This window comes from Equus caballus, chromosome 7 (assembly GCF_041296265.1).
Source record: "Equus caballus isolate H_3958 breed thoroughbred chromosome 7, TB-T2T, whole genome shotgun sequence".
NCBI classification, from domain to species: Eukaryota; Metazoa; Chordata; class Mammalia; order Perissodactyla; family Equidae; genus Equus; species Equus caballus.
Window position 1 is genome coordinate 69,036,946 of NC_091690.1, and position 18,070 is coordinate 69,055,015.

The 18,070-nt window shown below is 35.8% G+C and overlaps 1 protein-coding gene across 2 annotated transcripts in view; it reads left to right on the forward strand.

Annotated features, from left to right (window-relative positions):
* Positions 1 to 18,070, forward strand: part of RSF1 (remodeling and spacing factor 1) — a 146,049-nt gene that overhangs the window by 23,392 nt on the left and 104,587 nt on the right. For both annotated transcript variants that reach the window (XM_005612015.4, NM_001301166.2), the window contains exon 2: positions 13,969 to 14,060. In XM_005612015.4, the coding sequence (XP_005612072.2) occupies positions 13,969 to 14,060 (92 nt within the window). The remainder of the gene's footprint in view (positions 1 to 13,968; positions 14,061 to 18,070) is intronic.

Genomic DNA, 18,070 nt, shown 5'->3' on the forward strand with positions numbered 1-18,070 from the left:
GCCACTGGGCCGGCCCCGAGACTCATGTGATGCTGGGCAGCAGCACTGAGCCGCAGCTGCCCGTTAGCCACATGATGACGAAGGTGAACAACCAATATGCTTAGAACCATTGTGTACCCATACAGCCGTTCTGTTTCCACTTTTCAGTACAGTATTTAATACAGTACCTGGAATATTCAAACTTTACTATAAAAGAGGCTTGTGTTTGATGATTTTGCCCAACTGTAGTGTCTAATGTAAGTGCTCTGAGCACGTATAAGGTAGGCGAGGCTAAGCTATGATGTTTGGTAGCTGAGGTGTATTAAATGCACTTTTGACAATGATATTTTCAACTTATGATGGGTTTATTAGGACGTAAGCCCATCATAAGTCAAGGAAGATCTGTATTGTAAGTTTTACAACATATGTGTGAGTAAAATGTATGACAACTGTAGTACTAAGGATGAGAGCAGATGAAGTAGGGGGATATCATTTGGTGGTACGCTGTGTTGAGTTAAAGATGCATATTGTAAAACCTGGAGCAACTGCTAAATATTAAAGAAGTATGCCTAATTAGCCAATAGTGGATATTAAATGAAATGCTAAAGTATGCTCAGTTAATCCAAAGCAGATAGGAAAAGATGGAGGAAAGGAACAAAGAAATGCTAGGATAAATAGAAAACAAGTGGTAAGATTGTAGATTTAAATCCAATTATATCAATAATTGCATTAAATATAAATGGTTTTAATCAGGGTTTGTAGCAAGCTTTTTTTAAAAAGAGCCAGATATTAAAGAATATTTTAGGGTTTGTAGTCAATACAATGTCTCTTGAAACTGTTCAGTTCTGCAACTGTAGCATGAAAATAGCCATAAACATTACATAAATGAGTGAGATATGGCTGTGTTCTATTAAAACTTTATAAAATTTTAATTTCAATTTTTTGTCAACTATCGACAAAATAATCTGTCAGTTATTTGACAATTATTGTCATGTGTTACAAAATACTATTTCACCTTTGATTCCCCCCCCAACCCTTTAAAAAATGTGAAACCATTCTTAATTTCACAAGGTATATGAAAACATGTGATAGGCTACATTTGCCTGTGGACCAGAGTTTGCTAACTCTTGCCTAACCCTTCTCTCTTCGATCTGGTCACCTAGCCGCTTGTGATCTTTGAGTTAAAATTAATTAAAATTAAACAAATGACAGAGATTGTCAGTGGATAAAAAAGCAAGATCCAACTATATGCTACAAACATCCACTTTAAAAACAAAGATAAAGGTTTAAAAAAAGGGTAGAAAATTATGTACTATGCAAAATTCATCATAAGAAAGCCAGAATAGCTATACAGATATATATACTTCAGAACAAGAAATGTTAGATGATTGAATGAACAAATGTATTCATACAGTGGGATACTACTCACATTAAAAAGAGGTAGACTGCTGGTATGTGCAGAACATGGGTGAATCTCAAAAACATTTTTCTGAGCAGAAAAGCCAGACAAAATGACTACATTCTGTATGATTCCATTTATATGAAACCCTAGAAAAGACAAATCTGTAGTGACAGAAATCAAATCAGTGGTTGCCTGAGGCTAGGAGTGAGTGACTAGGAAGGTGGTCACAAGGGAACCATTTATTTAGTCATAGTCTCTTCCGTTTTTGTTTTTTTACTTAGTTTGTTCTCTTGTCATGTTAGGAAGCTTACTGATACATATAAGCCAGTTTATGGTTGGCCACTTGTAAGTTGATGGCATGAATATAGGTGATTGGGTGGCATAAATGTACATTGCCAAAATGGATATTCTATTTTACGTGTTTCCTTTAGTGGTTTTAGAAATTTGTTATTTTCCTATCTAGTTCTTTAACTATGAGCAAGAAATATGTATTATTGTTTGTTCATTTGCTAGTGAATCAGTTACTGGGTTGGGAGAAGTTCAAGTTTATGAAAAAGTTTGTTTTTTTTAAAGTCCAAATCATCCATTTATTGAACAAGTGTTTATTGAATGTATGGTGTGTGCTAGGCACTGTCCTAGGTGCTGAAGATACAGGCCTGTTTAATGTGGGGTAGAGGTGATCAAACAGGCATTAACAATATCATGTGATAAGTAGAATCATTTTTGGACACCCAGGAGGGGCACTTAATCCTCATAAGAAAAAGAATGGATATGAAAGAATAATAAAAGTATGCATTCCTAAGCAGCAATCAAACAACTCTGAGGATGAGTAGAGGTCGGTTGAGGATAGAAGGAACTGCATGTGCTAAGGTCTGGAGGCTAGAAACAGCATGGAATGTTTGGGAATTCTAAGAAGTTCAGTAGGTGGATTTGTTGAGCCACTAAACGAAAACTAGCAATTTGTTCCTCTGGATTTCTTGTTATATGAGAAAGAGTAATCCCTTATTTGTGAAGCCACTCTGGTAAGGTTTTCTGTTACTTGGACATATCCATAACCAGCAAAGTGAGACATGTTTAAATTGAAGTGAAGGGATGGATGAGGTAACTTAGGGACCAAAAAAAATGAAGTCCTAAAATAGAGCCAACTTTCAAGGAGAGGGCAGAAGTGTAGGGCCTGCAAAGGAATCCAAAAAAGGGCAAAGAAATGAGAGATCAGAAAAGTGGTGTCATAGGATGGCCAGGTTTCAAGAAGGAAAATATGATCATCAGTGTCACATGCAGACAAATTAAGACACAGACTACAGCATCTATTTAATTTAACTAATGGAGGTCAGATTAAGATGGCTTGGAGCAAATGGAGACTGAGTGCATAGAACTTTTTTCAGAAGGGAAGGAGAGGTGTGTGTGTGTTAGCTGGAGGGGACCATATCATACTGTATTAGCATGATAGCCCCAAGTTGATTCTCAAAAGAAATCTCCACGACTTCCTTATTCTTACTTGTACTGTTGTTTGAGGCCAGCAGCAGTTAAAAAATCCATTGAAAGTCATATATAAATGAAAATACTTGTAAATTTCACATTTTTTGGCTTTTCAGGGGACCCAGTCTCAGAACACCACTCTTTCTAGGAACATTTGGTTTTCTTTAAAGTGTAGAAGCTTAAGTCAACAGTTGTCTTATTTTCAGTTAGATTAGATTTTATGCACACAAGAACTAAGTATTGAGATAATGATGCTTCTTTGCCAACAGTGAAGAGTAAGAGCCAGAGATGTTAGTTTTTCAGTATAACTGAACAATCTCAATGGAACACTTTCAAAAATTTCATTAAGATCTCAGCTATCCTGAAACTAGGAAAAAGAGTTCTTTAAAATGGGATATTTGTATGCCTTTTGGGTTGTTTGTAAACTCTTTGGGACATATTTGCAGAAATTTTTGTTTGAATTTTCTTAGGATGTGCATAGCTTTTATTTAAAACTAAGAGGTTGTCTTATATGTTGGATTCCACAAGAAGTAGATGCTGAGACAAAAGTGTGAATGTAAGAGGTTTATTTGGAAAGTGATGCCAGGAAACACTGATAAGGGAGGGCTAAGTGAGACTGGGAAAAGGGAAAAAAAGCCAATACAGGATGTGTTATCAAGTAAGTTACTTTATAGGCAAATAGGGCTGAATCTTCCTGTTGAGCTCTGAGAGAGAGTGTAGATCATATCTCAGATTTATCCCAGTCAAGGGGTAAAGGAGCTTCTGTCTGTTACTGGTTGAGGGCTGCTCCCAGGAACGGTTAATTCCCCTGCTCTGTAGTCAGAACAAACCCTCATACAAAGACTTGCACACGCTTGCAGGTTGGACTGCACTGGAATCAGAAGTGGTGAGTGCCGAGAGGATAGAGGTGAGGTGTTCCCAGCATCTCCTACAGATGTAACAAAATGTAATTTCATTTTTAAAAATTACTTAATTGACTGGAAACTTTATGACATTAAGGAGTTATTAATTGTAGGTGGTAATAATAGTATTATGGTTACTTTAAAAGAGTCCTTATTCCTCAGAGATACAAAGTGAAATATTTATGGATGACATCATGATACCTGGATTTGCTTTAAAATAACACATGGAGTGGAAAAAGTCTCATGGTCATATGTTGATTGTTGAAGTGGGGTAGTGTGTTTATAGATTTTATTGTACTAGTCTCTGTTTTAGGGTTTGTTTTAACATTTTCATAACAAAGGTTTTTTTGGTTATGTTTTTCTTTTTTTCTAAAAAGTTTAGTGTTAACATTTTGCTGAGTAGAAGTTTCTCTGTCTGCAGTTAAAGAAGTTCAGGGTTGTATGAATGGTTAAATAACTAATATAAGACTGCCAGAAACACATGCACTGTTGTCTTTTTCCTTAAATTCTAGAGTTATCAGATGTTCACATGAACAAATCAATTTCTTTAGAAGTCTTCAGAAAGAGCCTTTTATTGCTTGTGTTTTGCTGATGTTTCAGTTCAACATACTTAAAAATCACCAACATTTTATTCAGACACTTTGGTTTGTTTATTGATCATTTTTAGCAGTCAGCTGACTGGCCCCCAAAAAAGGTGTCAGCATTTTGCCTTAAGTAAGACATGATCACCATCTGGTGGTGAATAACAGTAACTTTGGTTTGTATATTGCTTTATGGTTTATAAAGTGTTTTCATATATATTTTCCCATTTATTGAAGTATTTGTAGAAATTATAATGAACCCATTTTGTTATGCTTTCTGCCAAGACTTCAGGAAACTGTAAGATAATATAGTATGTTACTGATCTAGTTATCTCTGCTTGTCAAATGACTGTTAATTACAAGAAAAGTGTGAACTGATCACTTGTTAGCAAGGAATAAAGACAATATAAATTTCATAAAGAAGTGGAGTTCTTTTAATTTAAGGTCATAGATCTGCAGAATTTTCTTTAATAGAAACATCAAACTGATATCATAATACCTTAAAATCATGATCTTGAATCATAAAGGCATGCTCTAGTGTGCTGTTCAAGTTTTTAAATACTATGGGACAGAAATGATGAGGATAGAAGCCTGGCACTTTATAGAGGTCGCACGTTAGGAAATCACTGTGTAGGTGTTTCTTTAGTTAGAGATTTAGTCTTAACATATAGACTTCATTATTTACTCCTCTATACAAACATCCATGGGAGCATTCACCTCCCCCATTCCACTCCTCAAAAGGGAGAGAAGGAAAAGAACCCCAAAACTGCAGAGGTGCCTTGGGTTAGTGGTATCACCTGATGGTTTACACCGTGAACTGAAACCCAAAACACTTTGCCATCTTTTTCATCTCATCATCCTCATCACTTGCCTGCATACTGTTATTTCAGATAATTTCTTTTTCACACCTACAGGAACTCTCTTTTTTTCCTAGCCTTCTGCAGAACTTTTTTTTTTTTAACTTTCCTCACTCCTTCTCTCCCTGTTACTTTCCTTCTCATTTATTTTCTTGTCCCTATTCTAGTTGTCAAATAGTTGAATGAACCAGGAACTGTGCTGAGAATACAGTGATGAAAAGGGCGGATGGATCTGGCCCTTATCTTCATCTAAGGATGGGAAAGGAAGAAGAGGAAATAGATGATAGATAATTACAAAGTGTGACTATAAAGAGAATTAAGACTGTATGATGTCAAAGAACCTACTTTTATTTTCTTTCTCTTTCATATTTATCCTTAGTTGTTGTTTCTCTTAATTATCAGCATTTGGGGTGAATTTAAAACAATTTTTTAGCTGATGTGCTTGATTTTCTGCTTTCTTTAAATATTAAAATTGCAAGATAATTTTTCCATTATTCTGTTTGACATTATGGATAAAATCAGTTCTTATGGGTAGCTAGGCACTTTACAACTTGGCTGGGGTTTCAGTGGGATAGAGCCTTTTGCAGATTGAGCATTATCACAGGTAGTGTTTTACGTTTTGAGTAGCAGTGCTTGCTTTTCAATTCTAAAGCACAGTTTCTCAACCTTTTTTTCATGATCACACACCTAAAGAGAAAATTTTAGTTTAATTTAATTTTAAATTAATTTGTCTCTAGCAAGAGAAATTAAATACTAAAGAATAAGATTTTGTCAGACAGTGTTAAGCTGTGGAGAACCATAAACCGTTATTTGAGATTTTTTACCTCCTCAAGGATCAGTTTTTGCCCCCTTGGGAAAATATTGCCCCCATTGAGAATATATACTATGATGAACTTTACTTTTATACTTAAAAATTTTCCAGAAAGCACTTTGGAAGTAGTGTGACTCTTTCAAAACTTTTCACTGTAAGAATGGATTGGAAAATAGTGGTAATGATTGCACAACATTGTGAGTGTAATTAATGCCACTGGAATGTACACTTAAAAATGGTTAAAATGGGGGCCAGCCCGGTGGTGCAGTGGTTAGGTTCGTACGTTCTGCTTTGGCAGCCCAGGGTTCACTGGTTCGGATGCCAGGTGCAGACCTACACACCACTTGTCAAGCCATCCTGTGGCAGGCATCCCACATAGAAAGTGGAGGAAGATGGGCACGGATGTTAGCTTAGGGCTAATCGTCCTAAAAAAAAGAAATGGTTAAAATGGCAAATTTTGTGTTACGTGTATTTTACCAGAATTAAAAAATTAATCATGTAATATACGAAAACCCATTAAATTGTCTGTTTTAAATGGATGATTTGTATGGGTATGTGAATCACATCTCAAAGCCGTTAAAAAAAAGAATGAATTGAGATGAATAATATTAATCTTTCTGTTGCCACAGCAGTTATTATCTCGATTACATTTTAGAAAGGGAGAATCCCTCAGAGTGCAAAGGCAGGAGCAACCCAAGATCAAAACCCAGATAGGAGCTTTGCAGGAAAGGTAGCTTGATTGACTAATTAGGGCTTCTGAATGATTCTGCCATCCATTTGATGCTTAAAGAAACATTAGAAAGAGCCCTGGATTGGAAGGCCAGAGGTCTGGGCTCTTGCTTTGCCTGTTGGATCTTGGGCAATTCATATGACATTTAATTGCTAAATTTTCTAGTCTATCAGAAAGTATGAATTAGATCATTGCTTTCAGTTCAAAAATTCTAAGATCCTATGATTGAGTGTTGTGTTATTATAAGGCAAATAAATAACTGCCTCAATATCTAGGCATAGACATTGAATATTAGAGCTGGAGCACTTTAGATCATCTGGTACAACTCCATTTATCGATGAGAAAATTGAGGTTTGCACCTCTTTCTCCTGACTCTGTTTTGTGCTTTTCATAATACACATATAATACAGTTTGTAAGAATTCTTAATTGACATACTAGGTGCAGGCTTTTAAGTGAATGTGAACATTTGAAGTGATGAAGAGCATCAGAAATAAGACATGGTACAAATAAATTTATTTGACTTTATTATTAAATATCTATGTGTATATGTCGCCTTTCAAAATTATGATTGTGATTAAACAAAAAGTCATAGTTTCTGCTTTTAAAAAAGGAACAAATTCATAGGGCTCACATAGAAGGAAGATAGGTAGTAGTTCCTCAGATTAAGATTAGTGAAAGTGCTTGTTAGAAAATTTTTTAGAAATTTAAAAAATTTCTAGATTTTGCAGTTTTCCTTGAAGGTACTTCTCTGCATCTGTAGTGCCACAGCCTGTCTGACGTCGTTATCTCTTGCTTGAAGTGTGGCAATAGCCTCCTAATTAGTTGTATTTGTCCCCCTCCAATTCATTCCTCTTAGAGCAACCCAAGTGGTCTCCACATCCCCTATACCTTTTTAAATTATGGAAGATGTGAAACATATACAAAAGTAAAAAGTTGTGTAATGAACTTTAAAGTGCCCATCACCCAGCTTTAGTGTAGTTTTGTAATTTTGTTTCATCTATAACCCCATCTACCCACGGCCCCTAGATTATTTTGAAGCGGATCCTAGACACAGAATGGTCTTGTAAAATTTTAAATCAAATTATGAAACTTTTCCTAAATTCCTCCCTTGAGTTCTCATTACACTTAGAATAAAATCAAAATTCTTTACATGGCCCCCAAGGCTTTATAAGGTTTGACTTTTGATTACTTCTACAAGCAGCATCCTCTACTCTTTCTTCTTTCCAGCCACACTGGAAGCTTTTGGTTGCCTCAGGACTTTTCTACCCTCATTTTTTTGTGCTTGGCATGTTCTTCCCTTTGGTGGCTTCATTAGTTGCTGCTTTATGGTCTCATCTTTGTTAGAAACCTTTCCTTGATGGTTTTACCCTACGTAAAATGTTTCCCTAAGATGTTAGCAATTGGTGCATCTAGGTGAAGGGTGTGCTAGTCTTTCAACTTTTCACTAGGTTTGAAATTATTGGGGACAAAAATGTTGGGAAAATCCCTTCTCTTCCTTAAATACTATCACATCACTATCTCTTTCTTTTTAAATTTGTTTTGAGTCTTTTCTCTCCTCTCTCCCTCCCCCACTCACTCCCCACGTCCCCCCATCAAGAGTATTAAATTGAATAGAGAGAAAGCGAATAGAGTCTTCTGTTTAGATTTGGAAACAGAAGGTACTGGAAGCCATTGCCTTAAATATGTACCTCAGATTCCCTCTGCCAGGATGCTGTTTGTTAAGTATAAGGAAAGAGTAACCCTTTAAAGACTGACTGATGTGAGGGTCACTCACGTTATCTTACCCAGAGGTCTTTCCTCTCCATAAAGAAACATCTACTTTCTCCTTCAGGAAGGAGTGCTGTATTGCTAGTTATCACAACCTCCAGCTGTGCTTGTATTTGTGGTACAGTTGGCTCTGCATATCCACGGGTTCTGCATCCATGGATTCAACCAACCGGGATCTAAAGGCCTACGGATGGTTGCATCTGTACTGAACATAACTAATTACCTAATGTTCTGAAAGTGAGACTGCTTTTTTCTTGTCATTATTCACTACACAATACAGTACAATAACTATTTATATAACATTTACATTGTATTAGGTAATCTAAGTATTCCAGAGATGATTCAAAGTTTATAGGAGGACGTGTGTAGCTTATATGCAAATTCTACTCCATTTTATGTAAGGGACTTGAGCATCTGTGGATTTTGGTATCCGCAGGGGTCCTTGAACCGATTCCCCACGGATGTCAAGGGACAACTGTACACAGATTACTTTTCTTTGTAGAAGAGACATTTTCACAGTTTTGGTTCTGAAATAATCTAAGCCATGTTTGGTGTGTTTCATATGGTGAATATGATTCTCAGTGAAAACTCAAAATCCTAAAGTGGAGCGGCAGATACCCTATAGTTTGTCTGCCTGCATAACAACTATTCTTGGATTAATTTTTTTCCATAATGGTAATAGGCTGAGCTTAGTGATTTATATTATTTTTTCCTGGCATCTCTGAAGTATAGCTTTTCAGATAGTGGCCTAAGTTACAGTTCATAGTCTTGAGCCATTTCTTTGCTTTTCAGAAAACTTCAGGCTGGTTGGTTAAATGAACTCCTTGAAGATAAGGTATACAAATATGGACAGTTATTTCGAAGATCAAGCAGCCTGTAGGACCATTCTCATTACTGTTAAAACTGTGCTTCACCAACATAGTTTGTAAAAACTGGGCAGTAAGGAAAAGCTTATTGTAAGCTTATCTTTCAATCACTGTATGTGAAATCAGTGTTCTTTTAACAATGGCCTCCCTAAAATCTGCTGTTTTTGTGACTAAGTGTATCTCTGCTTATAAGCATAGAGGAAGTTTGAGTAAAAGACTTTACTGAGAAATGAGAAGAATTATGTCATTTAGTTATTGTGAGCCGCCGTAAATTTTGCCGTTCAAAAAGCAGAATTATAAGTAACAAGACTAGAATTGCAGAAGCAGCAGCATCCTTAAGGCTTGGTGCTGCAAAGATGCTTAGAAAAATGTCAAAATAATAGAGCATCTTTGAGTGATTGGATCAGTAATGCACTCTGGGGTTCTTCCACTTTCTGCTGCTTCATACCTGCATCCTCCTGGCAGACCCTCCATGAATTCACACAGCCCCGACCTTTTCTTCTGCTTCAGAGTCTTTCATCTCCGGAGGCCTTGTGAATGAAACAGCTCTGTTAAAGGTTACATATGAAATCTATCACGTGAAAAGGTGGAGAGCGGTTTAATTGGAACAAAACCTATTATTTTTCAGAATGACATGAAGTTGGTTAGTAGATAATTCTTTAGAATGAAGTTAATAATTACCTAAAGTTCTGAAAATGTGACTACTTAGAAAATGTTCCAGGTGATAAATAAGTGAATTTACAGATTGTCAGTGCATGTTTTAGAAAATAATCCTATGTTTTAAAAATATGATTGATAATTCACAGCTGCACTGTCCAGAATCATAGCCACTTGCCATTTTTGGCTATTTAAATTAATTTAAAAATAAATAAAATTAAAAGTTTAGTTCCTCAGTTTTATTAGCCACATATCAAGTACTCAATAGTCACATGTAGCTAATGGCTACTGTGGTGGAAAGTACAGATATAGAATATTTCCATCATCCTAGAATGTTCTATTGAATAGAGAATCCTGTTTTAGAGAATATAAAATATGGGAATTTTGATATTTTCAGTTTAATTATAATGTTGATTAATTTTTGTCTTTGTTTTTCTTGTTTCTTATCAATAAAAAATATTGACAGCTTCTATAGTCCATAAGGGTTATCAGCTTGTCAGTTCTATTTGTAACAAAAAAAAATAAATAAATCAAATGTTAACTAATTGTGGTGATCATTTTGCAATATATATAAATATCGAATCATTGTGTTGTACACCTGAAACTAATATAATGTTATATGTCAGTTATATCTCAAAAATATATAAATAAATTGTTAGTAAATTGTGGGTTATAAATTTTAGTTTTAAATATGCGAGCTCTACGTAATCCGATCCAGTAGCCACTAGCCATAAGTGACTTTTGAGCACTTGAAGTATGGCTAGTGTGAATTCAGATGTGCTGTAAGTATAAAATGCACAGTATGTTTTGAATACTTAGTACAAAAAGAAAGATGTAAAATGGGTAAAGGGGGAGTCAAAAGGTATAAACTCCCAGTTATAAAGTAAATAAGTCCTGGAGATGTAATGGACAGATGGTGACTACAGTTAATACTATACTATATTGCATATTTGAAAGTTGCTGAGGGAGTAGATCTTAAAAGTTGTAATCACGGGGCCGGCCCCGTGGCCGAGCGATTAAGTTCGCGTGCTCTGATGCGGTGGCCCAGGGTTTTGCTGGTTCGGATCCTGGGCGCGGACATGGCACCACTCGTCAGGCCACGTTGAGGCGGCATCCCACATACCACAACTAGAAGGACCTACAACTAAGATATATAACTATGTACCAGGGGGGATTTGGGGAGATAAAGCAGGGGGAAAAAAAGTTAAAAAAAAAAGTTTTAATCACAAGGTGCCGGCCCGATGGCTTAGTGGTTAAGTTCACATGCTGGCCCCAATATAGGTATTTTTCTGAAGTGAGAAGATACAGTGATATCTTAGAGGAAATGGGGGAAATAGCAGGTTTGAGATGTAGGAAGGCAAGATTCAAGAAGGCTTGAATCATAAAGTCTACCTGTATTTGCAGAAAAAAGAAAAGGAGAAATTGAAACTCACCTTGGTTCCCCAAATATCACCACAAAAGTAAAAATAAAGGTGTTTTAGCTTCATATACTGTTTTGCAGTTTTAAAACTGTAAGACAGCCAAGGCAGCCCTTTGTTATAGATGAGGAATTTGAGATTTGGTGTTTAAAGAACTTGAGCAGAATCGTGGTCTCTTTGTATTAAAGTGAGGGAACTGAGAATTGAGCCCAGGGCGTTTTCTTCCTACTATATTGTCATTGGCTAAGCCAGTGCCTCGGGTTTTCTTGTCTCTTTCTCTGTCACTTTGCATAACCAGTCAATCACTAAATTTTATTGTTTGTTTCCTAAACATTTCTCAGATCTTCCCACTTCTCTCTGTATGACGTCTACCTTAGTTCAGGTTACTCTCGTCTTTCTGGATTGATATTTTCCTAAATTTACATGTAATCACTGCCCTGCACCCCACCTCCTAAAACAAACAAGCAAATAAAAGCAGTCTGTTTTCCTGCAATTCAGTCATTGAGGTCTTTCTGGATTACAGAGCACTGTCTTGCTTAAACTTTTAAAGAAAATGTAAACTTCTTAGCCTGGCCTTATAAGGCTCTTCATGATTATGCCCTTTTTCTGTGTCCATTCCTTTAGTTCCACGAGCACTTTGTTTTTCAGCCTTTTGCATCTGCTGTTAACTTCTGTAAGCAGTGTCCTTCCCCACTTTTCTCCACTCCACCCTCAATCCCATACTTCAGCTCTTGGCTTAGTATAATTGTCTATTTACTTGTCTATACCCAACCCTCCTGTGCTGCTCCCTCTTACCTCCAACTCACCCACCATCTACTCCTTTAGGAAGACTCACTTAAGTAAGCTCATTAAGAGCAGAGACTATTTCTTGCTTACTAATAGCGGACCCACAGAAATTTGTTAAATGGGTAAATATTTTCTTATACTTCAGGGGCATTTCAAGTTAGAAGTAGCTTTAGTAGAGAATAAAAAATCTGAAAGAATGCCTGAAAAAGATTACTCCATCATTTCCCAGCTTGTATTTCAGAGCACTTGTATCCTATAAGATATTATGTGTTTCACAGAAAGAGATTCTCTGATCAAATATATTACAGAATGCTGCAAATTATATCCCTATCTTGGATATTCACAATGCAAATAAGACAATCGGTAAAGACTTCAAGAAGTCCTGTGGTAAAACACAAACTTTTTTTTTCTTTTTTGGATCTAGTATTTTCCTAATGTATTGATTATGTAACCTTTTTGGATAGCGTACCTGTAATTTCTTCTAGGTTACTAGTGGTATTTGATATTTGGGAAATGCTGAATTTGACAGGCGTGTGCATGTCGTATTTTCCTCAGGTCTAATTAATATGGTTAAACGACGTAATCAGATCACGCCCAGGAGCTATTTGAAGGAACTTTTCTTGTTTATAATTAGAATAGAGAACCTGAGGGAATATAGTAATCTTCAAATATTTGAAGGTTCCAATAGAAGAGGAATTGAAAGTATTGTGTTTGAAACTAGAGATTAAGAGCAAGAACCAAGGGAGGAAGGTGTAGGAAGGCAGATTTTGACTTCGTGTAAGGGTAACCTTCTAATAATCAGAACTTTTGAAGATAAGTAAATTTTCTGTCCTGGATGTTGTCAAGCAAACACTCTGTAGGGGTGCTGTAGAGGAGTTTAGCACATTGGATAAGGGATAGATTGGAAGAGTAGGTTTCTGAAACAATTTGAAAACCATTAGCCTGTATTCTGAGGTATCCATCATTTTGGAATTTATGTTCCTTGATTCCTTTCTAATTCTGTGAATCTATGTCTTGGTCTGCAATCTCATAAAGAAAACAATTATGTGTTAGGAGAAGCAAACAGAGTAGAAATTTTAGTGATATGGTTAAGTACTTTTACTTGATTTTTTTAATAGACTTTATGTTTGAAATTCACAGAGAAATTAAGCACAAAATACAGAGAGTTCGCATAGACCCTCTTCCCCAACACATGTACAGCCTCCCCCACATCCACAAGCACAGTGCTGCATTGGTTACAACTGATGAACCTACACATGTACAGCCTCCCCCACATCCACAAGCACAGTGCTGCATTGGTTACAAGTGATGAGCCTACACATGTACAGCCTCCCCCACATCCACAGCGCTGCATTGGTTACAACTGATGAACCTACACATGTACAGCCTCCCCCACATCCACAAGCACAGTGCTGCATTGGTTACAAGTGATGAGCCTACACTGACACGTCATCACCACCCAGAGGTCCACTGCTTACATTAAAGTTCACTCTGACTTGATGATATTCTGAAAGAAAACATGAATATTCCCGCTCATCTTTAAGAAAGTGGTTTTCAGTTATTTCTTGCCCTAGTTTAATCTTTTCTGATTGAGAGGTCTAAATGATAGCTAAAATGCGCATCATCTATTTTGAAAAAGTATTCAGCATTGGGCAAAGTTCTTTTTTTATAATCTTAACTATTTACAAATGTTTTATTTTCCTGGCTAACATTATATTTTCTTCCTTTGAAGTACCAAAAGAATTAGTGGAGCTCCATTTGAAGCTGATGAGGAAGATTGGCAAATCTGTTACAGCCGACAGATGGGAGAAATATTTGATCAAGGTACAAATTCTTAAATTACTTTGTCTGTTACTGAAAACTCTATCATAAATTGATGTTATGTTACATAATATGCTTAACTTATTTAATATAGTCTACTAAAAGTTGCAAAATAGGACTCAGAAATCCATATGATTACTGTCAGTGTGTGATTCTCTTTTGCAGCTGCTAAGCAGTAGTCTTGAGTCCTAAAGTTAGATTTCAGAAGTGTTATGTCTCTTGTGCCTAACACTGTGCTCAAGACATTTCATGTCTTCTCATTTAATCCTTAAAGTCATCTCGATCAAATCAAGTGAGATACAGATAAGGCCCAAGAGAATTGTTTTTCCTTAAGATCACACAGTATGCATAGACAGATCCAGAATTTGTCTCTTACTTAAAAGGTGAGATGTCCAAAGACCTTTAGGTCGATATGAGAGACTTCTAAGTTATCAACAAGGCCAAACCTATTCTTAATGAGAATGAGCTGGGTAATGAGAACACGGTTGCTTTAGGATAAACCTTGTTAAGGGCATTTCTATTCAGGAAAAGTTGTTTGGAATTGCATTCAAACTTAGAGAACCGCACAATTTTTGGAAGCCTAAGCTGATGTTTATACCTACCTCCATGATGTCCTTTGGGGGTAGTTTGAATTCTTTAACATACCAGAATATTAGGTTATATTTTCAGGTGATTGAAAAGCTATGTAATTTTCTTGTCTTATTTTAAAAAATAGATATGTTTATATATACCTGTATCTTCTTATCTGCTTTTTGGGGCGGGAGGAGGAATGTGTATGATTATAAAGTGCTGTGAAAAGAGGAACCATGAGGGAACAAGAGCTGCGTGTTTTTATTATAAAAGTCACATGTGCTGTTCTAGTTATCTTTGCTATATAAGCACCACTCCAAATTAAGTGCCATAGAACAATAATCATTTTAATCAGCTCACTGATTCTCTGGGTCACGTATTTGGAAAGGTCACTTTCACCATGCTCTGTTGGTTGAAGCAGCCACAATTCTGCCCAGATTCAAGGAGAGACCCTGAACTCTAAATGGTAGGAATGTCTTAACTTTTGAAAAACTCAGTATGAAATATATTCCAATATTTTTGCATGAATTTGAAGCACTTCAGAATTGGCTCAGCATTTGAAACCTTTGGTGCTGTGGGATTTTCTAAAAGCCTGATTAACTAATGTTTAATTAAATCTCTGAAATATATTAAACTGTGAATGATAAATGAGTAAATTTTTAACTATTCAGAGTGCTTTTTAAAATACCAGTGAAGTTTCTGTTTTGCTTTTAACAAAATACTTATTAATGATTAAGAATCAACGTTCTGGAGCTTAAAAAGAGAACTGGAATTTCAGGACACTCATTTTCTTTTCCTTTTTTTTTTCAATTATTTTATTGAGGTTCAGGACACTGATTTTAACATAACATTTTAAAGGATGTAGTCTCTTGTAAATAAATCTGTTTGTTAAAGTGAGGTTGTTTTTTTGTTTTTCACATGTTCTGAGAATTGAGGTAGAAATATCTTTTGTAACTACCAGCTGTACTGTTAACAAACTTTAGGACCATGGATAATCTGCTTTGCTCCTTGTATCTCAGTTTCTTCGTAAAATCTGAGAAATAGGATGAGGTGATTTTATAAACCCCTTCAGTTTTATGGTCACAACCACAGAACTAGCACAGTTTTAAAAAATTGAGATAGAGTCACGTAATATAAAATTTGCCTTTTGAAAGTTTACAATTCAGTGTTTTTCACTATATTCACAAGGTTGTGCAACTGTTTAAAGCAGAACATTTTCATCTCCCCATAAAGACACCCCATACCCATTAGCAATTATTCCCCCTTCTGCAAGTCCTTAGCAACCATTAATCTATTTTCTCACTCTATGGGTTTGCCTATTCTGGATGTTTCAAATAAGTAGAATCATACAATATGTGGCCTTTTGTATCTGACTTCTTGCGCTTAGCATGATGTTTTCAAGGTTCATCCATGTTGTAGCATATATCAGAACTTTGTTCCTTTTTATGCCTGAATAATATTCCATTGTATGGATAATACCACATTATATTTATTTACTTCTCAGTTTATGATATTTGGCTTGTTTCCATCTTTAGCTGTTGTGCATAGTGCTGCTATGAACATTTGTGTACAGTTTTTGGATAGACGTGATTTCGTTTCTTTTGAGTATATATCTAGAGTAGAATTGCTGGGTCATATGGTAATTCTATGTTTAACTTTTTGAAGAACTGCCAGACTATTTTCCAAAGCAGCTGCATCCTTTTACATTTCCACTAGAAATGTATGCAGGTGCAACTTTTCCACATCCCTCCTCACCCACCCTTATTATATTAATTAATTGATTGATTGATTGGTTGATTTTAACCATCCTAGTGGATGTGAAGTGTTACCTCATTATGGTTTTGATTTGCATTTCTCTTATGACTAAACGACGTTGAGCATTCTTTTCATGTGCTTGTTGGCCTTTATATATCTTCTTTGGAAAAATGTCTAAATATCCTTGTCCATTTTTTGTTTGTTTTTTTGTTGTTGAGTTTTAAGAGTTCTTTATGTATTCTGGATACCAGACCCTTACCAGCTGTGTGATTTGCAAGTATTTTCTCCCATTCCTTGTGTTGTTTTTTCACTTTCTATGCAATGTCCTTTGATGCATGAAAGTTTTAATTTTGATGAAGTCCGATTTATTTTTTTCTTTTGTGGGTAGTCCATTGGTGTCATATATAAGAAACGATTGCCCAACCCAAGGTCATGAAGATTTAATCCTATATTTTATTTAATTAATTTATTTTTTTTAGAGTAAATTTTTTTTTTTTTTTTACTTTTTTTTTGTTTTGAGGAAGATTAGCCCTGAGTTAACTGCTGCCAATCCTCCTCTTTTTGCTGCGGAAGACTGGCCCTGAGCTAACATCCATGCCCATCTTCCTCTACTTTATATGTGGGACGCCTACCTCAGCATGGCTTGCCAAGTGGTGCCATGTCCGCACCAGGGATCCAAACCGGCGAACCCCAGGCCGCCGAAGTGGAACGTGTGCACTTAACCACTGCCCCACTGGGCTGGCCCCTAGTCTTATATTTTATTCTAAGAGCTTTGTAGTATAGCTCTTACATTTAGATCTATGATCCATTTTAAGTTGATTTTTGTATATGCTATGAGACAAGAGTTCAACTACATTCTTTGGCATGTGGATATCCAGTTGTTCTATTACCATTTGTTGAAAAGACTATTCTTTCCCCCATTGAATTGCTTTGACATCCTTGTAGAAAGTCACTTGACCATAAATGTAAGAGTTTATTTCTGAAATCTTTCTTCTGTTGACTTATATGTCGTTATTTATGCAGGTACCATACTGTCTTGATTACTGCAGCTTTTTGGTAAATTTTGAAAGTTTTCATCTCTTTCAAGACTGTTTTGGCTATTCTGTACCACTTGCATTTACTTAGGAGTTTGAGAATCAGCTTATTAATTTCTGCAAAAATGCCAGCTAGGATTTGGATAAAGATTGTGTATAATCTGTAGATAAGTTTGGGGAGAATTGGCTTCTTAACAAAAGTGAATCTTTTGATCTATGAAAATAAGATGTCTTTCGAAATATTTAGGTTTTTAATTTCTTTCAAAGATGTTTTGTAGTTTTCTGAGTTCAGTCTTAGACTTCTTTTGTTGAGTTTATTCCTTAGTGTTTTGTTGTTTTTGATGGGATTGTAAATGGAATTGTCTTCTTAATTTCATTTTCAGATCATTCATTGCTAGTGTGTAGGAATATAACTAATTTTTGTATATTGATCTTGTACCTTCTGACCGCCAAACTTTATTAGCTCAAACAGTTTGTTTTTTGTGTGTGTGTGGATTCTTAAGATTTTCTATATACAGGATTGTGTCTTCTGCAGGCATAAATAGTTTTACTTTCCCCTTTCCAATCTGGATGCCCTTTATTTCTTTTTCTTACATAGTTGATCTCACTAGGACCTCTGGTGTACTGTTGAGTAGAAATGATGAGAACAGACAT